The sequence below is a fragment of the Ailuropoda melanoleuca genome, chromosome 4, assembly GCF_002007445.2.
Source record: "Ailuropoda melanoleuca isolate Jingjing chromosome 4, ASM200744v2, whole genome shotgun sequence".
Lineage (NCBI taxonomy): Eukaryota > Metazoa > Chordata > Mammalia > Carnivora > Ursidae > Ailuropoda > Ailuropoda melanoleuca.
The window spans coordinates 30,061,076-30,085,056 of NC_048221.1; the positions used below are offsets into that span (position 1 = coordinate 30,061,076).

Here is a 23,981-nt window from a genome sequence, read left to right on the forward strand (position 1 = left end):
GTATTTCAACCCCTGTTTGACCCCTCATGAGCTGTGTGTTATACCTTGGCTAAATCAGCCTCTGTAAGTCTCTTTTTTACCTTCAACAGGGGCATGATAACTAGTTTCTGACCTCACACAGTGACCCCGAGAATGTACCCGCCTGGCGCACTGGCCCATATTCAAAATGACTCTGTTCTCCTCTCTCCCCTCCAGCCAGGTCCGTCGGTCCGGATCCTCGCCTGGTGCTGGGGCGAGACGCCGCGTTACCCCATTCTCGGACGCGCCCTCGCACCAGGCGCCGCCTGGCCGCACCGAGGGCGGTCCCTGAAGGCGTGCGGGAACCCACGAGTCAACAGGCTTGCTTGGGTGTTCAGAAGTCACCGGACCAAACACACGTCCCCAGGTAAGGGGAGGGTGCCCTTCTCTTACCTGAAACCCCTTCTTCAGTCACGAAACCACGTTGCGGACGGAACCGGGCGGCTTTCCCCGCCCTCCTGCCCCGAAGTTTCCGCGGAGCCCGAGGGCACGGGCGCGCGCGAGGCTGAGGCTGCCCGGAGTCTGGCGCTCGGCCTCGCCCGCCCCTCCCGGCTGCAGCTGGCCAATGGCAGCCCTCCCCGGGCTCTCCCCCTCCCAACCGCCTTTCCCTCCCCGCCCCCTCCCCGCCGCCCGGCTGCCTCAGCTCGCCGCCCCGGAGCGCAGGCTTCGCGGAGCGCACGGCCAGCCGAGCGTTAGCCACCCAGCGCGGGCCCCGTTCTCCGCGGGCCCCGTTCTCCCCGGCCCCCGCCGGCTCTTGCCCGCCCCGGGCCTCGCCCCTCCGGCGCATCCCGAAGCGGGCTTCTGGCCCCCAAGGACGACGCGGCGGCGCCCCCCGAACTTCATCCGAAAGGGGGAAGACGGCGCGCGGGCGAGCGATGGACCCCGTGAGTCAGGTAGGGTGGACCCGGTCAGGGCGGCGGGAGCTGGGGGCCCCGCGGTCTGGAGAGGCGCCGCAGCCCCTGCCTCACGCTCTCTTTCTCTCTCTCTCTCTCTGGTCTTGCCCGTCCAAAGCTGGCCTCCGCGGGCACGTTCCGGGCGCTGAAGGAGCCCCTTGCCTTCCTGCGAGCCCTGGAACTGGTGAGTGCGGGCTGTGTGCGGGGAGGGGAGACGGGCAGCGAGCCGTCCGGTGAGGAGAGGTCGGGAGGGGCGCCTTCGCTTGCAGCCGCCGCAGGCCCGGAGTTCGGCCCCCAGTGCTCGAGACCTCCCCACTCCGAAGGTGCAGCTCCGGGCTGGAGGGGACGGGCTGGAGAGACAGCGCTTGGCGTCGGGAGTGTGGACGGGCTTTTGCAAGCCCTCCGAGGTGTCGTCTCACCTCCCGCCGGCACACCAGCAGGGGCTGCTGTCAGGAGCCTCCCCGGGAGATGGGGAGGTGGGGAGCGCAGCAGATGGAGGAGCGGCGGCTGGGCTCTCGGCCTCACCTGCACTTCTGCGGGGGGCGGGTGTGTGTATGTGCGGGGAAGGTGAAGGCTGGAGAGGAGGGAAGGCCTCCACTTGGCCAAGCTCGAAAGTTGATCGGCATGGGACAGCTCTTAACCTGCCGGGACTGGGATGCTGAAAGCGCTGTGGTCCACTGCCCTGCGGGAGCTCCACCGAGGCGTTTCGAGGCTTCGGATGCTGTTGGCGGGGAGAGCAGGATTCTTTCCTTCCCTGTTATAATTTCTCTACCCTGGCCACTCTTCAGGGTTCTAATGATTTTTCCAGAAGACCCTCCCCCCAACCCCCAGTCTTCTTTGCTTAGCTCTCTTTAGCCACTGGGCTCTCCGAAGTTTTATTACTCTTCTGTTTTGTCCCCCTTAAAGAAAAAACAAAACAAAACAAAAACACTCTGTCAGTCCTCTGGCAACCTACTGACAAGGAGTGAGGCGCAGAAGCAGTCACTCAAAGGGCCACAGAGCAACGTTAGTGTTGGCTTAGATGATGGTTATTCAGAGTGAAATCTGCAGGTCGCACATTCCCTCTTGCTAGGAGCTGTGAGGGGCAAGCGGACCTATCTGAACAGAAAGTTCAAAGCCCGTCATGTAGCATTAATCATAGGCCCTACCACTGACTAGCTGGGAAATTATGTAAGAGCATGCTCTGTCCTCCCAGATCTTAGCTCCAGGGGCTAATGTCTGGCTTTGGCTGCACAACTGTGGTGCGTGTTGACATGGATGACCCACAGGGTAGTCACATTTGCCTTGTTTGTGGACCTGCATAAAAAATGCACAAATATATCAATTTGGCATGCATCAGGACAGCACTTGGAAGGCTTGAACCTTGTTCTGGGATGGCCATTCTAAAACAGTTCTCCTTACGGCCAGGTTAAACAAAGCAAGCAGTGCTCACAGTCTATGAAACTTCCAGTCGGCTTTCTCAGAATTCTGCCAGCATTCATTCGTTCAGCCACTCGGTAAACATTCCCTGTGGAAGAGCAGAGGTTTTTGATCAAAGTGATAGCTCCATTGCCAAGCCATTGTCTCTCAAAACAAAATTCAAAGAGTTGACATCACTTTGTGATATCTCTTATTGTCTCACATTGTCCCTTACCTGACCTGTTAATTTGTATTCTTTTTAGTCCTGTGACAACATTACTTCATGCCACTACTCACCGCACAGCCTCCACTGGCATATTTCAAAGTATAGTAAACCTGGATGAATTTGTTTAAAATGCACATTTCTGGACATCAGCTCAAAAAATTGGGAATCTGCATTTTAAACAAGCTCCCTAAATAATTCCTATGCACTTTAAAGTTGGAGGACCACCACCCTAAGTTATCCAGATTCCCTCCAAAACTCAAAAGCACTTTTTACCTTCAAGCTCTTGCTAGTTCTCTTCATACTCACACCCTAAGCCTAGAATAAGTGTTAGTCTTTTAACCTCAATTTAAATATTACCTCCCTGAAGATTTCTCTCATATTTATTCCTTTCCCCTTTCTCTATCCAAAATGGAATGATTCACCCCATTCTTTGGGCTTCCATCACATTTTATTCATGAGAGTTTATCATACTGCATTATAGCTGTTGGGTTTTTTTTTTTTTTTTATGTGTGTGTGGGGGGGAGAGAAGAAGAGCGGTGGCGAGGGAGAGGAATAGCAGAACATTTACTGAAACTAAAATATTTATAGTCTTTTCTCTCTTCTAGCCTCTGAAGTTCTAAGGTGGAAGAGCTTTTGCTTGCAAATCAGTGATTAGCTTTTCATTTATGGAAGAGAACCTGAATAAGGGACAAACAAAAACTAAAACTTAAAAAGTCATTTAAGTTGGTTGATCTACCTTTTAAAAGAGTTAAGATAGAGAAATGAGAGCAGAGAGATAGAAGAAGATTAGTTACTGAGAAAGTTTAACAAAGTGGAGAGAGGGAAGGAAAATATATGTTACATGTATGCATTGGTGTGAGCAGCCAATCTGAGGCATCTTTTCTGTAGGAGATGGTGACAATGAGAGATTGATCTTTTAGCAGGAAATCTGTTCTATTCCTCTCTGTGTTCCCCACTAGTGCCTCTCATAGTGCTTGGTTAACAGTAAGTGATCAGCAAAAGTTGTAAATTGGTCATGACAGAGCACTAACAATACCCCACTTTCTCCTTTTCTATGGACAGCAGTTTTAAATTGGTATTCTTTAAAGTCTTTGAACTGTAATCCTTTTGTTTTTCAGTATTTATGCTGTAGAAATAAAAGTGTGTGTAGAGATATATGTTCAAGGATATTGACTGCAACATCATTTGTAGAGGAAATAACTGCAATTAGTAAGTTCATTAATAGGAAAATTGTTACTGTATGATTCATACGTGTTGTGAAATATTATACTGCCATTAAAAAGAATGAGTTAAATTAAAATGCATTGACCTGGAGGTCAGTATATATAACCGTCTTTGATAAAATTGTCAGGTGCAAAAAAATGGGTTTCATTCTTAGTATTTGATAAGTTGTTAAATGGAAAAAGGTGGCTTTCATTCTTCCAATCAACATTTTATTCATTCAGATTTCAAACTAACATATATAGATCATAATACCATTTTTGTAAAAATAGAAAAGGTGGGTGGTGCCTGGGTGGCTCAGTAGGTTAAGCATCAGACTGTTGATTTTGGCACAGGTCATGATCTCAGGGTTGTGAGATTGAGCCCCACATAGTGCTCTGCTCTCAGTGGGGGACTCCACTTTTCTCTCTCTCTCTTCCTCTCCACCTCCCCACGCCCTTGTGCTTGCACATGTGCGTGCACTCGAGCACATTCTCTCTCTCAAGTAAGTAAATTTAAAAAAATTTTTTTAAATAGAAAAAGGGAAATATAGTTGTGTGTGTGTGTGTGTGTGAGAGAGAGAGAGAGAGATTTGTCTGAACATAGAGAAAAACAAATGTATACCACTATACTGTTAAAATTGATTTCTTCCAAAGGGTGTAATTTGAGGTGCAGTGGGGAGAGGAGAGGGTATAGGAAAGCTGTGGTATGCAGGAAGAATCATAGGCATATCATTTGTCCACAGTTGTGCACATGAGTATTTTTTAAAAAATAACTCATGGGGCGCCTGGGTGGCACAGCGGTTGCGCGTCTGCCTTCGGCTCAGGGCGTGATCCCGGTGTTACGGGATCGAGCCCCACATCAGGCTCCTCCACTATGAGCCTGCTTCTTCCTCTCCCACTCCCCCTGCTTGTGTTCCCTCTCTCGCTGGCTGTCTCTATCTCTGTTGAATGAATAAATAAAATCTTTAAAAAAAAATAAAAATAAAAAATAAAAAATAAAAAATAACTCATATTTTGAATGATTTCCTAAGGATTGACCATACGAAGTGGTATTACTTCTAAAGATATCCTCTGCTTTTGGATTTATAGCCTTAGGGGTAAAATGCACTGTATTTATGTGTTCTTTGCTTAGGAAAGGCTCATGGATACAGTATATGGAAAGTTTAACGTATAGAAGTCAAGCCTTCAGGGAAAAGCTTCAGCTAATTTCAAAGACCTTGAGGCAAAACTCCCAATTCTTAATCTCTACTTAAATGAGGTCAGGGACTTCTCACTATCTTTTGAGTCAAACCCCAAGTTTAATACATAGCACTGATTCCAGTGGTCTGTTTTATTTATTCCCTGATGATAGAATAGATCCAGCAAATCTCTTAAAATGTCCTTTGGACATGTTAAAAAAAAATAAATTTACCTTATTTCTTAGACTAACTCTGAAATACTAAGTTGGTAGCGTCCACTGATCACTTATTTTGCTACTTCAATTCTTTGCCAATAGGAGGACTTCAGTCTTCTTCTCCTTTTTTTTTTTTTCCTTTTTAAAAATATTGTCAGCACAGTCTTTCTTCTCTCTATATTTCAAGGCTGTGAATATACATTTGTGGATTTATGTGTAATGGAATATGGGGACCCCAACACATCTATATCACCCAGGACCAGAATTGGTGCAGATGTAAGCGCATCAAAAGGACTTCACCTCTGCAAATGATATTTGGCATAGTCCTCTCATAACTTGATGCTGCAGGTCCAGATTCCATCATTCTAGAAATAACTGCTAGGTCAAGTTGCCTGATTCCTCCAATTCTTATTCTTTGACATCCATCTCAAGTTTTGCTATACCATTTCTGCAGCAACCCCGGACTTCACATTTCCATTCTGCCTTCCCAAATAAGATCGGCTAATCCAGAGATGCAATGCGTCTGATATATGGGTTGTAGGGCTGCTACTTTATTTAAATGAAGGCGCCTGCTTTGCATAATCTTCATCCCTGAATCTAAATTCTAAACTATGTTTTTCCAACAAACATCATTCTGCTTACCTGATATTAATAGCATTTATAATCCTGTTATTGATAATAACAAAATAAAGCAATAACATGATTAATATATCACCATTTTAAACCCTTAATGAGAAAAGTAAGAAGAGCTACCTTTCTCATGCAAGTTTCATATGAGAGACTGTATTTCAGTGCTTTCAATACATCATCATGTCAAGTCTATATGACTAACATTTCCATTTCACCATGAAGCTCGGGGGTGTTAACTAACTCATCAAGAACAAAATTGTAGGAAATGGCAAAGCCAAGATTTGAGCACTCTCACTCCAAACCGTCTTCTCTTAAATGGTATACTTTTTTGCTTCCTTCAATGTGGCAGGCACCTGCTGTACCTTATCCTTAATCCTCAAAGAAATGTTAAAAGGCAGATACTATCTTATTTTGCAGTATTTATCTCACCCACTAAGATATATTTTTGAAACCTTTTCTGAAAATGCCAAGGAGAGTTTGCATTTAGAGATGAACATAACACACATCTTTTATATTTGTCATTTATATGGTTTTATTTTCTGTTCATTATTAATTAGCCAAGGTAGAGTTGGTTCTAGTTAAAAATTAGTATCTTTTAATTTAAAATATGTAGAAAAAGACTATGATTATTGAGCCAATAATTTAATCTCATTTTATGGTCTTCTTTTTTCTTAAAAAAAATCTGTGTGCATGAGTCAGACAACTCTTTTTTTTCCCCTAAGTATAAACAAGACAGGGAATTCTAACATGCAAGTTATTAAATTATGAGCAGCAATCTGTCATTGAGGGTCTGATGTAATTTCAAAGCTACATTAATGTGGATTTAATTATAACTTTCTAGCCTCTCAATTAGTGACAAAAATCATATGCAATTGGAATATAAATCAATAAATACACTTTTCATAAAAGAGCAACTTCCCAGTATGCTAATGGATTCATCACTTAATGCATTTCCAAGTTTATTAAGACAGTTGGTGTTTGGCCCCACAAATACAGAAACAAAGTGAAATGTATTACTTATGGATTTGAATTCTGATTTTATTCTTCACTAGCATGGTGACCTTGGACAAGTTATTTAACTTCACTTGCTTCATTTTTCTCATCTATAGATTGTATTGATAATGGTTCCTTCTTCAAAGGGTTGCCATAATGATTAAATGACTTAATGAAAATAAACCTCTTTGCACAGTGCCTGGGCTATAAAAAGTGCTCAACAAATTATGAAGGTGGTGGAGCTGCCGATGATGATGATGATAATAATGATAATGATGATAATGATGATGATGATAATGATGATAATGATTTGGGTGATCCTGGGGATGATGAAAAAGGAGAAAGTAAAAATCCATCAGAATTTAATTTAGAACATTATGGCAACCTCTTGCAAGTTGGGTCTTGGCAAAATTCTGAAGTAGAAAATCTGTATTCACCTTGCATGTACCTCTTGGAGCCCCTCTGTCTATATACCATACTGCCATGATGGTTTTGTTTTGTTTTGTTTGTTTTTTTCCATAGCATAAGTGACTCTGCGGGGACTTGCCCTTGGAGTATCTGCATTTCAGAGAACATCGCAGAGAGGGTACTTGATTCTCAGGAGTTTTTTTGTTGAGGTGCAGGGAGTGACTTCTCCTAATCTTTCTCAAATCATAATCCATAGACATTGCTTATGTTTAGAAGACATACATGTATCCAACTGAATTCTCCAGGTTGTAAATAGGAAGGTCCTTATAGGATCAGCCTCAGCCACTTACTAACCACACCCGAATACCCAGCTACACCTGGCACTTGGGAGTCTCCCAGGTAGGAACAGGGTAACAGTCCTGCCCTCATGCTCAAGTGGGGACATTATTCTTTGTTCTATGTTCCCCCAGAGGATTCATACCTCTTCCTGATCCAGGTAAGAAAAAAAAAAATGGGTCATGTGTTAATAGAAAAAAATAATAGTCCCTAAGGAATGTGTGTAGAGGACCATGACTTTCCTTTGAGTCTTCATCTTCTGCAGTCATATATTTGACTTTGGCTGTATTTGTAATTATTCTTATTCATTCTGTTAGCTTAGCCTTTCTTCGAGAACCTGTTTCCTCACATAAATATTGGGGACAATATCCCTTACTTCTCACAGTGTTGTAAATTTTAAGTGAGATCAAGCATGTAAGACACTTTGTAAACTATTAAATGTCCTCCAAAAGTAAAGATAATTGTGATCATGATGATGGTCGTGATAAAGAATTGCCTTTTTTCCCAGTCTAAGTGACTCTGGATAGCATAAGATAACTGCCCTAGCCTGAAGGTTGAGATGTGAAGTATGAGTGTCTTATCTCTGCTCCTGGAGTGTCTGAGTCCTTTCCAACCACCAGCCACCCTCTAAGCCTCTGCTCCAGTCTCTTTGATCTCTTTGGAACCTATAAGAAAAAAATGATGCTGCCAGTTGAAACTGATGCCTCATCAAAACTTAGGGGAGGTCCATCCTCACCCCTTTTAGCTCTCATACTGAAATCCAGTTTCTTGCTCTGTACACATTTCACATTTCTTAGATGTTTTGGAGGACTGGTGATGGTTTCTTGCTGATCTGATGAACTTTTGCACATATCTCTTCCTCTGCATATATACTACCATTCTCTTCTCACCTAGCCCCATTTAGATGGCAAATTCCTCTTGTCCGTTCAGGTGTCAGCTTAGATGTCACTTCTTTTGGGAGGACCTCTCTGAGTAGGCAGGTCCACCAGAGGTCAGCCTCCTCTTGGCTCCCCAAGCACATTCTTTAATGACTTGTTTGAATTTTAGCTTCCCAGACATACTAAAGGCTCCATGAAGACAAGGATATTGTTTGTCTTGTTCCTCAGTGCATTCTAAGTATCTAACACAGAGTTAGGTTGAGTAAAGTGCTTTTTGTAGGCCCTCAGTAAGTATTAGTTGAAGGAAGAGGGAGGAAGAAGAGAGAAAGAGAAGAAAAACTGAATAAATGGATCTTTGGGAACACATTGGATGTGGTGTAAAGTCCCCTTCGTGATCTTCATTGTGAAGAGGAATTCTAAAGACTCCTATAGAAATAATTGTTTAGCACTTACTCTTAGTAGTGGAGGAGAGTAACTCACATCAACTTACTTAACTGTTAAGGGAAAGAGGGCAGTTGTAGGCATACTCCTACTGCGCAGTGAAGGAGGTGAATTCTTACAGCAATAAAAGTGAGGACTGAAACAGGCGCAGGTTTGTCTTGGGTTCAAGGCAGCGACTAGAACTGCCTTACCAAGAGTGTTGCCACTATTTTATTTTATTTTATTTTTTTTTTAATTTTATTTTATTATATTGTGTTAATCACCATACAGTACATCCCCAGATTCCGATGTAAAGTTTGATGCTTCATTAGTTGCGTATAACACCCAGTGCACCATGCAATACGTGCCCTCCCTACTACCCATCACCAGGCTATCCCCTTCCCCCACTCCCTCCCCTCTGAAGTCCTCAGTTTGCCTCTCACAGTCCATAGTCTCTCATGTTTCATTCCCCCTCTGATTACCCCCCTTTTCTTTATCCCTTTCTTCCCCTACCGATCCTCCTAGTTCTTATGTTCCATAGATGAGAGAAATCATATGATAATTGTCTTTCTCTGCTTGACTTATTTCACTTAGCATTATCTCCTCCAGTGCCGTCCATGTTGCAGCAAATGTTGAGAATTCGTTCTTTCTGATAGCTGAGTAATATTCCATTGTAACCACTATTTTATTTTGACCACTGTCCTGCTTGCTCTCTTTGTGTGTTCCCTTTTTCTTCCCCTTTAGCTTATTCTTTCCCTGATTCTAATCTAATCTCCTAAGAGAAAGAATGTGATTGGCTTAGCTAATGATTTTTTTCAGTGTCGACCCAACTATCAGCCCCAGGCCATATGAGGCTATGGATTGGCTGCCTGCGGATCGAATGCCCACCATTAGTTCTGTTGTAGCCTGACTAAAAAGGATCATGAGATTCAAACCATGTCTCCTAAGATTATTCTTTCGGGGGAAGAGTGGAAGGGATAACGCTTGCAGTCATGGGCACATCAGGTACAGTGAGAGGTCTACATGTCTAGTGGAAGAGTAAATGGTTTTTTTTTTCATGAGTACATCTTTGATTAAGGTAGCACTAGCAATTTTCTCAAGGAGGAGGTATTGCATCTTTGAGTTCTGGGACCAGAATTCCTGGAATTCTCTGTGATGAGATCATTTGGTGGATTCACATTGATGTTATTGAAGGGGTGTACCTTTGGCCCTTTAGCACACAGGGCTCCATGAGCTTGTGCCATCTTGTTCATCACCTCTTCCTGAAAGGGATGATGAAGTTTTGCCTGTGACTAGATAATCCATTTGTGAGGGAAAATGTATTCCCTCAAACCACATGCACTTCATCGTCATTCATATATTTGTAAATTAATTGAGCGCTGGCCCTTAATGTTAGAAGACTAACTACTACATTAATCATTTCTTGTGTTTATTCATGTGGTAGAAAACAGAAACACACTAATGTGTCCTTTTTTTAGTTTAATATTCTTACCCCAATTAAATTTTTTGTCCTGAATATTTACTCATGAAAGAGTCATTGACTTGCCTGATGTGATAGGAGCTGTTTGAGGAAAGGGAGGAGAGGAATTGGTTGACAAGCAAGAATCACGGGGAAAAAAGGCAGCATGGGGCCTGAAAGAGCATGGGGCTTTGGCATGAGCCTGATGCTGGAAAACTGGCTCTTCTTTCCAGCCATTGAAAGTGGAGCTGACTACATAATCATGCTGCTCTTTGGGGTCCGCAGCCATCAAAGGAAGCACAAAGAGTCACGTCTTTTGGTTGCCAGTAGGGTTTAGTAATTTAATATTTGCAAAACCCCCAACAGAGTATCTGGTCCATACAAAGGCTCCCTAACTGTATCTAAGGAAGAGATTGTTAAACATGATGGTATGTTATTGACAAATGCATTTAACATTTCTAGCACAGTATAAACATGAAGTCTGCTCAATTTATTATTGCTGTATCATTTTTCATTTCTATTATTATCTCTGTATTAGAAGAACATTATGAGATGATCATAAAATATATACAAGTAATAGGAATACAAATACATAGAGACAAGCACTTTCCTAAATGCTATACATGGATAATTTCATTTAATCTCACAATCACGTTTGAAGGACCAAGCAATATCTCCTTTTGACAGATGAAGAAACTGAGGCCTGGAGAGATCAAACTACTTGCCTAAAGTCATTCTGCTAGTAAGTGATAGAGCCAGAATTCGAACTCATTCAATTGGATGCCAGCCTCCTTCATCTTAATCATTTTTCCATGTTACCTCTGATTAATAGTGATCAGTCATTACCCCCAGCTCTTAAAATTAAATGATTTCGCCAATGGAAACAGCAGGAACAGTATATATCGTTCCTTCTTAAAGTCATGTCTCCTCAATCCTAATTCAGGTCTTTTTTTCACTCATGCTGCCAGAACACAAACAATTTTAGTACCCCCCGCAATGACTAGGAATGTCCAAACCCACTCAGGAACTTTTCTACTCCTCAAAATGCTCCTATTCCCTGAGAAAATTTTGCTGATCTTGCATACCTTTTCTAACAAAATCTTTGTTCAACTCATCTATTGTATAAAGAAATTCAACTTCAGGAATGTGTTGTGAAAACATGCTTATGAAATTTCTATAGAATTCATAAAGGATCTGGATATTTAGAAAGATGTGAACACTTAAATTCTTTTTTAGACGTCTGATAAGTTACTCAAGTCGAATAGTTTCCATCATGGATGCAGAAGGAGCAAACAAATTTTCGTCTGCCCTTTGTGTGTATGTGTATATGTGAGCTGCCATCCTTCAGATTTGTTGTTTTGAAGGATTTGTGTGCCAAATAAAAAGACATACCCCCTATGGCTTTAACAAGAAGTGCTCACATATCCATCTGGTCTACCATGAGACTGCCTGGCTGTGCTCTCATGCCCTTAATTCACCTGATGGTTTTGCCTGCACCTGATAGACAGTTGGCATTCCCCCTGGGCTCCTTCCTGAAGCTGGGATCCAGAAAAATTGAGAAAGCAGAAGGGTTAGATTGGAAGAAAGAGTGATACCAGGAAATTACTAGGCATGAACCCATGATCTGAGTGGAGAATGGAGATCCTGGGAGATATTTAAACTGAAAAATGGGGTAGCTGGATGAGTAGGGATTATGATGATGACTTAGGGTGTGTTGGCTTTAGAGCCCCAAGCTTGGGTTCAGTTGGAGAACTTGGGTGTGTTCATGGGCAAATCAGTTTTATTGAACTTCTAATTTCTAGGGATTTTACCTACATCATGATAAAATGAATTACATGATAAAAATGTTTACATGATAAAAATGAATTAATGCTTGAAAAACTTTGGATGAATCCCTTCCTCTCCTTGAGCTGTAAAATGGGGATAATATCCATAACACAGTGGTTTGGAATAAAATGAGCTAACGTGCGTACAAGTTCCTATCAGAGAGCTCAATAAATGTTGACTATCGCTGATTCTAGAAAACAAAAGCTCAGGTATCCAGGGAATCATTCCTGTAAGTGCCACGCCTGATGCGTTACTCTTAATGTTCATCTCTAGCTGCAGCTGTTTGAAGAAAGGGGGGAGGCTTATTTGCATGTTTCATAATCCTCTACTAGAATTTATATAAGAACTTTTGTTGCCAGAATCACATTGCAAATTCTATTTATGAGACAGTGGAAAGCAAAAGCATAATTATTATATATGAATTTGAAATTTATCTTAAAAGACATGTACTTCATTGGTTTAAAAAAAGGAATATGTGTGAAATTGTTAATGGTATTAAACTCTATTCTAGGGGAAACCACTAAGTTTACCAGTCACAGTACGTAAATTTGAAGTGTAAATATTATACTTTTCTCTTCTTTTAAAGTTACGCTAAATTGCTGGCTGAATTGTGTGTGTCTTTTAATGTCTGGCTTTATTTGCTGCATTTCCCTCATTTGGTAACAGAGAGAATACTTGGGTTTGACTGTCAGCTCTGTGACTGACAGCTATGTGACCTTGGACATGTTACTTACCCTATCTGGTCCTTTCATATTTATACCAGTGAAAATCATGATAACTAGCAGGCAGAACTACTGTGTTCATTAAGTGAGATAACATATGCAAAGAGTGATGACACATAGCAAGCATTCAATAAATACTTATTTTCTTTCCTTCTTTCCCCCAGAATATGTTTTACCATCAATGTGTAGAAATAATGAATTGGAAAATTCACAAGTGCAAAATTTTTTTTCTAGATGTTCATGGATATTTTGCTTCCCTCCCTTCCTCTCTCTCCCCCTCTCTCTCTTTCTCATACGTGCACACATGCATTCTTCATGCTGAAGACCATAAAGATCAGGTCTACATAACCCAAATGAGTTTGAGTGGGATAGCAAGGAAAGAATGATTAGACTGGATTGTCAAGTCCAAGATCAGTGTCCCAGACACATTGCAGCCCCAGGCTGCCTGCAGACTTTGGCAAGGTGACCATGAATTTGTGAAGCTGTTTTCCAAAATGAACAACATACATCTTTGTTTTAAAAAAGGACAAAACTCCCATTAATAGTGGGAATTCACTGTAATAGCTATAAAGAAATGACCTCTTGCTAGGTGTCAGGCTGTATATGTCAGTGCTACCTACATTATATACATTATTTTATTAATACCTTACAGTCACCTTATAAGGTTCACTTGCCTGAAATTACAGAAACAGTAAGTAAATGACCAAAGGAGGATTTGAAGTCATGCCTTTCTGACCCCCTGCCTCTTCTGTCCTGCCATGATCCAAACATACTGAGTATATATGTATTCTGGGGTGGATTTTTTTGACATGTTATTTAGAGCCATTTTATTCCTAAGTAATATATTTATTAATTTAAAATCACAAACATTAGGTAAATAAAAATTACCCAGTGTCCTTCTACTGAGAGATAACTAGTGTTGGTATTTTGGAAAATGTTTATGTTCATGTAACTTTTTTTCCTGCAAAAATGATATGTTAGTTTGGTAGGGCTGGCATAACAAAGCAACACAAACCGGGTGGCTTAAACAACAGAAATTTATTATCTTATATTTCTGGAGGCTAGATGTCTAAGACAAAGGTGTGGATAGGGTTGGTTCTTTCTGAGAGCCTTAACGGACAATCTGTTCCATGCCTCTCTCCTAGTTTTTGGTGGTTTGCTAACAATGTTTGGTGTTCCGTAGCTTGTAGACGATACATTGCCTCAGTTTCAGCCTCTGTCTTCACATGGTGTTCTCCTATTGTCTGTGTCCTTTTTATATGACACCAGTCATATGTCATTACAGTCCACCAATTGCAGTTTGATTTCATCTTAACTAATTACATCTGCAATGACCCTGTTCCCAAGTAAGGTCACATTCGGAGGTACTAGGAGAAAGGACTTCAACATATGAATCTTGGGTTGGGGGTGTAGGGTGTGGACACAATCCAACCCATAACAAATAGGTTCTTAGAATAGGCATGGTTTTATCACCTGATTTGTTCCCCTTAATATATCATGAATGTATTTCCATGCCACTAGATAAAATGTCTTTCTCCATAATTTTTATGGCTGTATATTATCACATTGTATACCTGGCTTTGGAAGTTATTTAAATTTCTAATTTATGTACTTTTCCCATGCGTATTTATAATACTTTTAACCTCCAAAAACCAACCCTTCCTTCAAGATAACTGGTTAGTATACTTAATTTCTAGATATAGAATTTCTAGTTCAAAAGGTTATATGTTTTTAAGGTGTTTGAAACAATTGTCCTCCAATGAGGTGGCAACAGTGTGGGCATTATTATTTAAAAGTTTTCCAGTTTTATAGATGAAAGTGAAATCTTGATTATGTACTTTATGCATTGAAATTGCACATTTTTAATAAGATTGTTTATATTCTTATTTTCTTTTGGAAATATTGTAACGAACAGAATGGATTTGTAAAGTGATAGCTGACAGTGCCAAACTCATGTCACTATTCATGTGGACGTTTATATGAGCTGCTGCCTTAAACTTTCTGGGTCATTGTACTACTCCACCATTTGGAAATTATTTAGGTTGCTATACTCTAACTTGGGTAGAAGGAAAATACTAAGCCGTCCTTTCCCTGAATTATTATATAAGAATAGATTTATATAATGTTTAGAATGCCAAAAATAATTACTATTATTATAAATCCTTTATAATATAGTTTTATAATATAAATTTACTATCCTATTTGCATTTTATTTATATTACTGATATTAAACTTATTTATTATAAGTAACTTATTATTATTTTTCTTTAAATGATACTCCTAAATGTTGGTCCATATTCAGTACCTTTCTGAAATGTGAAGCTCATGTATATGTATGTAGTGACTCATGTATAGAAATTTATGCCATACCTTCTTCAGGTTTGAGACTCTTGGAACGTTAATAATTCTTTTGAGGGAAAGGCAGAGTGGAGAGAATGTTACTGCACCATCTGAGGAATCCTGGGGCATATCTGGCTCTTGATTGTAGAATGCCCTATCGATAAAGTAAAATAAATTCAGCAGCTGCCTGCTGCCAAGGACATTTATTCCCTCTCTTTCTTGGTTCACATTCCAGACCACACTTGCTATCAACAGTATTAACATTATGGATGCACTCTGCCTGTGACTTACATATGGCTATTTTGGGCCACCTTGGCCTCCCTGTGAATTAAAATAACAGCTGTTAGCATTCATTGTATACTTACAATGAACTTCACTAAGTGCTTTCTGCATGTTATGCCATTTAATTCTAACAGCCTGTTAGAATGTATGCATCATTATTTTCCCATGTTTAAGCAAAGAATCTGAGCCTTAGAAAAACAAATAATATTTCGGTGTGTACAGTCGATAATAGAAGAGCTGAGATTTGAACCCAGGTCTTGTGTGCTGAAAACGATCCTGTGTACTAAACCTAGCAGTAAGAGAGGAAGAAAAGTTCTGATTCTCTCCCAGGGACCGGCTCCCTAGGGGAAGAACCATCCTTAGCCAACAGGTCTACACTCCACAGCTGTAAGTGAACCAAGATTACACCTGAAGGGCCAGCCCCACCATTCAGCCAGACAACTTGTACCTATCAGGGAAAAATCCACCAAGGTAGTGGTTTGACTGAACCTACTTATTTGTCTCTATTAGGTGGTAGATTCTGTGATGGGCAGGCAGAGAAAAATTCTAAGTGCAATTCAAAGCACTTTTTTTAAGTGGTTTTTTTTGAGTCTACTTGATAAAAGAATAAATGAAAGGATGGTTTTGATTTGCTTTGAAATGATCTCATTTGATCTTCTCTTTATTTTATTTGTATAAATTAGAACCACAGTTGCCTAGGCAAATGATGGAAATATACCTAGAAAGAACCGTAGGACTGGATGCTTCCTGCCTTTTCAGATTGTCAATAATTCTCTGCCACCCTTTAAATGATCCCCATCTGCTTGTAAAAATGCAAAGATCCTTGAGATTGTCAATCTTTTGTTTTATTGATTTGTTTTGGGAGACACTCAGTTTCTTCCCCCATATTGGTTTGCCTGCCTTTGAAGAACACAGGAAACATGCCAAAGGCCATTTGGCTGGTAAATATTGGGGCCAAAATGCAAACCAGGTCTGCTGGGGACCATGCAGATAATGTGTGAGGAAGCAGGAAGCAGGCAGCCACAAGGGGCAACACTAGTGACAAGACGCATTGGCATACTTGAACATGGATTTCTGCTTAGAGGAACAGCTGCCTCTTGACCAGCCAGTTCTTGCTAAGTGGGACCACAGACCCATTGTGTCCAGATATTTCCACTTTTCTTGAGAAAACAGAAATAAGGATTTTGGTGCTAATCTTGGGAAGTTTTAACGGAGGAAGTGTCTTTCATTTTTCAAACATTCTAAGAACCATGTTCTCAGAATAAACAAAGCATGGCTCAATTGTGAATATGTCCCACAGTCTCCGGCTTGGTCCCACTGTACCCCGGACGCTTTGTCTCTGCACCCCCAAGGACCTGGTCTAGCTCTCTTCTTGCACAGGAGGTTTTCAGGAGCCATTTGTCTGATGAATGAATGAGAACTTTGGTGTTCAGAAATTAACCCTAACTTGGTTTTTGAAATGATGGAATTTAGTTGAGTCTACAAGTTCCTTTTGCCTTTCCTCAGATAAGATTAAAAAAATGTTTCACTAGGTATAAAAAGCATGAAAATATAGGGACTATTCTTGGGCCAAAATCTTAATGGAATGGAGGCAGTGGCTCATATTGTTAGAGTAGGCAGTTAGTTATGATCTAACGTAATCCTACACAGGGTACCAGGAGTCCAGCAAGGAGGAAGTTATGGCCACCTATTGGGAAAGGCAGACTGGCAGCACTCCACAAAAAGCCAGATCAAACCAGACAGGTCCAAGATGGCAGGTACCATGACAGGAAACCCCTGACCAAATTAGGAAGAAAAAGCGGGAAACCCTGAATTCCCACCCCAGGTAATGAGTGTTCCACCCTCTAGTGAACAACTGTCTATAAAAGATATAAATACAACCCCCAGTGTGGGGGAGTATAGATACTCTATATCTCTAGAGTATATTCTTGCTTTAATAAACTTTCCCGCTTGTTTTGCTCACCCACTGTGTTGTGCGTCTGTCCTTGAATTCTTTCTCGCGACAAGACCAAGAACCTTTGGTGACACCTTTAGGACAGGCTGGGTTGAGGCACCAGGAGGGCCCTGCAACAACATTGGCAATGCAGGGTAAGTTAGTAATACAGCTCCAGGTATTGGGAAGAAAAGGTATTGGGAAGAACTGAATTTCTCAGTCAACCGGTATAATCTCAAAGAATTCTGTTCATAAAAAGTGCAGTTTAATTATTTGTTGTTTAAAGAATCAACGAATAAATGAATCCTAGTGGGAGGGGATTCTGAGTCTTTATGTAGATTAGGACTGTCCAAAAGAATATTCTGCAATAATGGAAAGGTTTTTATCTTCACTGTCCTATACAGTAGTCACTAGCTACATGTGACTACTGAGAACTTGAAACTGAAGAACTGTGTTTTTAATTTTATTTATATTTAATTAATTTAAATTTAAATAGCTAATAGTGGGGCACCTAGCTGGCTCATTTGGTTGAGTGCCACACTCCTGGTTTTGGCTCAGGTCATGAACTCATGAGTTGTGGGATCAAGCCCCATGTGGGGCTCTGTGCTCAGTGGGGAGTCTGCTTGAGATTCTCGCTCCCTGCCTCTCCTTCCACTCACTTTGCACTCCCTCCGTCTCATAAATAAATCTTAAAAAAATAAATTTAAATAGTTAGTAGTTACCATAGAAGTAGCTAGTGGTTACCACATTGTATAGCAAAGTGGAGAGATTTAGCCCATCCTTCTGGTTTACAAGGGGAATGTGCTGAACTTCAGTAAATAACTTAGATAGGGACTGACCGTTATGTGGCAGAATATAGTTGTTGTGAAATGGCTCTGTTCTTTAGAACTTTCATTTTTACGTTTATTGTTCAGTACACCTCATGCAGTGTTGGTGGCAAGGAGTTTTTCAAACCAATTGGTAGAAATTTGTTAGACTCTGGATTTTCCAAACTTTACCATTCTTTGGGTTATCCTTTTTATGCATTTTATATATTTTCATATGTTTATGAATTTTATACATTTACACATGCATTTTATTCATTGAAATAAAAAGATTAGACAAACTAAAACTTTTTCTGTTTGTCGCTGATAAGAAGCAAGATGACTGTTTTCAATAAGATTTATTTATTTATTTGAGAGAAAGAGAGCATGAGCAAGAGGGGCAGAGGAAGAGAGAGAGAGAATCCCAAGCAGACTCCGCGCTGAGTGTGGAGCCCAACGTGGGGCTTGATCTCATGACCCTGAGATCATGAATTAAACTGAAACCAAGAGTCAGACATTTAACTGACTATGCCACCCGGGTGCCCAATAGTTAGGATTTTTTAATGAGGATACGCATTTCATTTGGGAAGCAGACTAAAAGCTGCAAAGACTGCTTGGTATTATGTGATGCAGAGAAATCAAACAGTTTCTTCAGTGTTTAGTTAGCGAGAAATCATGCTGACATACTTATTCTATGATTAGCAAGGTAGTCTGGTAATGTTTTGACAGTGGCCATATGAACAATACCATTGGCATTCAGGTGCACACGTAAGAGGGATAAGAGAATGGTAATCAGATTAAAGAGAGTGACCTTGGTATAGCTGTCATGGTTGTGGTGTCAACCATATGGATAAGAACTGGGAATGTGCGATTCCATGTGTATCACACACTCCATCCCATGTAGTCACCCATAGAGAGTATGGAATTTTAGAAATAGCCCAAGTATCCTAGTTATATAGAATCCTGGTTTGGTTACCCGGAGAGTAAAACCTAAGTCACAGGTGGCATCTCTGAGGATAGTGTATTGGGAAGTGATACCAGGGAGCAGCCACGAGAGACCAGGGATGTAAAATGGAGACCGAGGCAAAACAATAGAAGGGCACATTACAGAGTTGCTCCTCCTTGTGGGAGATCCTTGCGTAAACGCATGGGGCTTCCTGAGCAGCCTCATGAAATGCATCTGAGAACTATCCACCCAAGGGACAAAAGGATGAAACAGGGCTTCCATCCCTCATTAGTCAAGGGAGGCCTCATGGAAGTTAACTCCTGTCTAATATGGGTTCTCCAAGAGCAGACTCTGAGCTAAGGATTCCTATAGTTTATTTGGGAGGTAATCTCAGGAAACAGTGCTAAGGGAGTGGAGAAGTAATAGAGAATGAAAAGTAAGGCAAGGGAGAGTACATTATTTAAAATGTTACCACTATTGGCAACTGCAGGTTAATCCCACTGGGAAACTCTAGGGACCAGTGTAGAACACCTATTGGCTATAATTGTATTACCTTGCTACCCTTGTGTGCAAAAGAAGCTGGGAAATTAAGTTTTTAGCTGGGCATGTTGACACATCCAACAAAACTGTTTCTGAGAGAGAGAGAGTGGATCTTGGGGAGAGAGTTACCAGTCTTTGACAAGATACACCATAGATGTTCTTCAAATTGTTGCTGTATTCGCCCCTTTGCTTTGGCTGAGATAATAATAATAATAATAATAATAATAATAATAAATTCCATCCTGATTCTTCAGTGTATCAGAAGTCATTAAACAGAAATCATTTGGTTAAGGAAAAACAATCCACTCAAACTGGCTTAGAAAAAATAGGGGGCGCCTGGGTGGCTCAGTTGGTTGAGCCTCGGACTCTTGGTTTCAGCTCAGGTCATGATCTCAGGGTTGTGGGATCCAGCCCTGTGTTGGGCTCTGCACTCAGCCCAGAGTCTGCTTGGGAATCTCTGCCTCTCCTTCTCCCTCTGCCCTCCAACCTCGCATGTGTGCACTCTCTCTCTTTCTTCCTCTTGATTAAGTAAATAAATCCAAACAGAAAGAAAAAGAAAGAAAAGGAAAGAAAAGAAAAGAAAAGAAAAGAAAGAATAGGAAAGAATAGGAAGGAATAAGATTTATCAAAAGACAAGAAGTTAAGGCAGACTTCATGAGGGAGAAAGAGAGGGAAATGAGATCTGGGAGCTGAAAAATCAGCCAGAAGAGTTTTCCGAATCATCTTGCTGGGCCCTTGCTATATCTGCTCTTTGCTTCTCTTTGTGTCTTGGCTCCATTTCTGTGATTTTTAATGTAAATATCTTGCTTTGCTTTTTTTTGTGTTGAAAGAAGACAATATCTGTCTCAAGCCTAATTCTAACCTCACAAGTCAAGTGTCCAACAACGTTGCTCTTGGCACAGATTCTCAAGAGAGAGGAAATGACTGACTTAGCCTCCCCTATGGCATGGTTTACCCTGGGGTCCTATTACCAGATTTAGGGTAAGGGACAGGACCATGTAGTATACAAGCTTAGCCAATTTGGGGCGAAGGAGATTCTTCAAGAAGGGGCAGTGGTGGGGAGAAAATTGTTGCTATTTCTACCTTACTGATGATACTAACTTTTTTTTAAGTATGATAAAATACAAAGTTTATAAGAAAGCAGAGCCCCAGGAATTTGGTAATCAAAGTTAAATCACAAACTCCCAGGAGACTGATGGTAGTAGTTTCACAATAATTGAGAAACTAGCACAGAGGAGATATCTCCGTGGGTGGTGACAGTCATTTAGATGTTGGGGATACTGATCTTCAGACTTATCTCCTGTGCAGCGAGATGAGGTACTTCTATGTCTTGTACGTAGCATCATTGAATTCATTAATCATTAGAGGTGCTTGGTATTAAAATTAGCAGCAAATGATGAGTGTCCTTGATTGCAGAATTGGGATATATTTTTCACTTGTGGTGCTCAAGAGTGATTTGGATATGTTTTGCTAACTGTTCCAAGTTTCTCAGCCAGTTTCAAAAGAACTCATCATTACAGCAGAGCGGGTGGGGCTACAAAAATGGGGGGCAGAAGAAGAAGGGAATATGAATTACTTCCAAGTGATGACTTGCAAATTGTACTTTGGCAATTGACATTTTATAAAATTTGTTACCCAGAGCACCCTTTTAAAATCTACTTGAATTCTGAGTTGTGATTCTGAATTCTAGAAGGTGCCTTGCCTCTATCTATTGTGGGGAACAAAAGTTTTACTACCTAACAAGGTTCTTGTGGCTGGTCTAAGAGTTAAATTGACAAGAAACAGATGAGCAGGAGAAAAACAGAAGTTAATAATATGTATATCTCCTATAGGGATGGGAGAGAGCCAGGAAAACTGAGTAACTTGAAATGGCTGAAACCAGTTACCTTAAATTCCATCTTTAGCTAAAAGAAGATGTTGAGAATAGGGAGTCAGTATGGGAGGTTGCCAGGAAAAGCACCTTAAACACAGATAAGGTTGTCATGCAAATTTAAGTCCCCACCTTTTGCAGTGATAAGAGTTTGTAGAGATAAGAGTTGTAGAGGCTTGTCACCCTCTTCCTGTACTCCCTCACAAATGGAGATTTCTCTTACAAATGTCAGTGTTTCTTACGAAAGAATGACTTCAACTCAGTTTTCAGAGCTTCTCCTGTGTTTGCAGTTTTTTTTTTTTAATAATCAGTCTAAAAGGATACTTTATCAAAGGGACATATTTTCAGGTACCAAATTCTGCTCTCCTACTTTATCTATCCATCTATATGTCTTCATTCTAAGGCAGTGTCAGCATGGAACTGCTGACTCCAATGCCTTGGTTAAAAAAATGTGTCATGGGGCTGGTATTCACCAGCCTGGTGCCAATCTTCAGGTATGCTTTAAGAATAAAGTAATTATGGTGGACTCTGTTAGTCCCCTGCCCAGATCCACTTTACCAGGCTAGTGCACAGCCCTCTGCTGTTGTGAATGTTAACTGCTAACAGGTCAGAGCTGCCCCTTTTCTAGAGAATTGCCTTTGACTGAATGGAAGCCACCATACCCAGAAACTTACACTCTTTAGGGAAACCTACAGCCAGTAACAGTCTAATATAGGGATACAAAAGCCTGGTTCCCCTGCCTCAAGGAGGGCCCACCTCTGGTATGATTCACACTTCAGAGCCCTTGGTGAGGGCAGACTGTAGCTCACCTCTGGCTGATACCATGTCCTTGTTCAGCTACTTCCCTTTCTCTCTCTTTTTTCCTAAAGAGTACTCCCCCAATAAATCAAGAGTACCTGAATCTTTGTCTCAGGCTCTGGCTCTAGGGAACCTGAACAATATAGGAATGTTACCGTAGTTAGACCTTATTTATAAAAAAGCGTATTGGCAAAGGAAGCTATAGAGGGTTCTGTTTCTGTGAAATACTGATATTAAATGCAGTGAAATATGATTTAGTGAAAAAAAGAACTAGATTTGAAAATTTATGCTTGAATTTTTGTTCCATGTGACATTAAACAAGTCACTTTCTGAGTGTCAGCTCCCTCATTGGAAAAATAGAAATACTAACCTTCCTTTCATCGTCTGTTATATTAATCTGGTGGTTTGTAGACATAGCCTCTTTTCAGTAGTGTTACACTGACAAGTTGGAGAAATATGTCTGGATATTTAGATGCTTTGGATAACCTTTAGGTATGAGATGTGCTTAGCACAGTACCTATTATAGAGTGGGCCCTCAGAAAATGTGAATTTTGAGCAGTTAGTTAAAAATATTTATATTGAAAAAAACATACGTTTTTAAGTATTGACTGACTTAAGAGATAGCTCAAGCCATAGAACAAAATCTAGAAAAGGCTTGTTAAAAAAACAAAATTCGACTGAATAAATTTGAAGATCCAATTGGTTTTACTAGATGATTCATGAATTGGGCACGTCCCTTCTAGCAGGTAGGAAAGAGTCCCTAGGAATTGTACAAAATGGAAGGTTTTTTATAGGAAGGGGGATGGGTCAAGGAAGTTATTAGCAAAAGAAAAGAAAGGATTGTTTCAGGCAAGGTCGCTTTCCCTTAGTGGGAAGGACAGTGGGCTTGTCAGTTGGATTACCTCATCTTCCTGGAGTGGGGGGGGCCCAATTACTTCATTATTGCTGACCAGGAATTTCCTGACTAAGACTGCATTTCTGGGGGAGGTTGATAGTGCAGGTAGGTTAGGTATTAACTACTAGTTTGGTGACTTAGTCTAGCATAAAGTGACTCCATTTGTGGTTTTCTTTTAACAGGCTCCCGTGCAAGGATCTAGCTATTTTTTTTTAATTTCTTAAAATTTTTAAAAGATTTTATTTTATTTATTTGAGAGAAAGGCACCAGAGAGAGAGAGGAAAAGAGAGAGGGGGAGAAAGAGAGAGAGCATGATCAGGGAAAGGGGCAGAGGGAGAGGGAGAAGCAGGCTCCCTGGACCTGGGCAGGCTCCAGGACCCTGGGATCATGACCTGAGCCCAAGGCAGACACTTAACCGACTGAGCCACTCAGGCACCCCTCTAGCTATTTTTTATTTTATTTTTTTAAGTTGGATTGGTATGGAAGAAATGGATTGAGGACATTGTTTGGCCAAGTTATATTGAGTTTGATGCATATACCAACATTCATTATTTTGAGAAATTTATTTTTGTACTGAAGTATATGAACAATTTAAATTTCCTACAGTATTCCTTTACCAAAGTAAATGATTTTCTGTCCTGAGTCTATGATGTGAATCTTCTGAAAATGACATACTGTAATTTATACAGGTCTTCCAAATTCACTGTAACAGGCTTGTGCTTAAATACATATGATTTAATGAGGCGAGTTGAACTATTTTAGAAAATTCTC

General features: G+C 40.8%; 1 protein-coding gene across 1 annotated transcript in view; it reads left to right on the forward strand.

The window, feature by feature from the left end:
• Positions 1 to 644: 644 nt before the first annotated feature.
• SYNPR (synaptoporin) overlaps positions 645 to 23,981 on the forward strand; it is a 298,829-nt gene continuing 275,492 nt past the window's right edge. The window contains exons 1-2 of the mRNA XM_002915439.4: positions 645 to 911; positions 1,030 to 1,095. Coding sequence (XP_002915485.1) covers positions 894 to 911; positions 1,030 to 1,095 — 84 coding nt within the window. The 5' untranslated portion in view covers positions 645 to 893. The remainder of the gene's footprint in view (positions 912 to 1,029; positions 1,096 to 23,981) is intronic.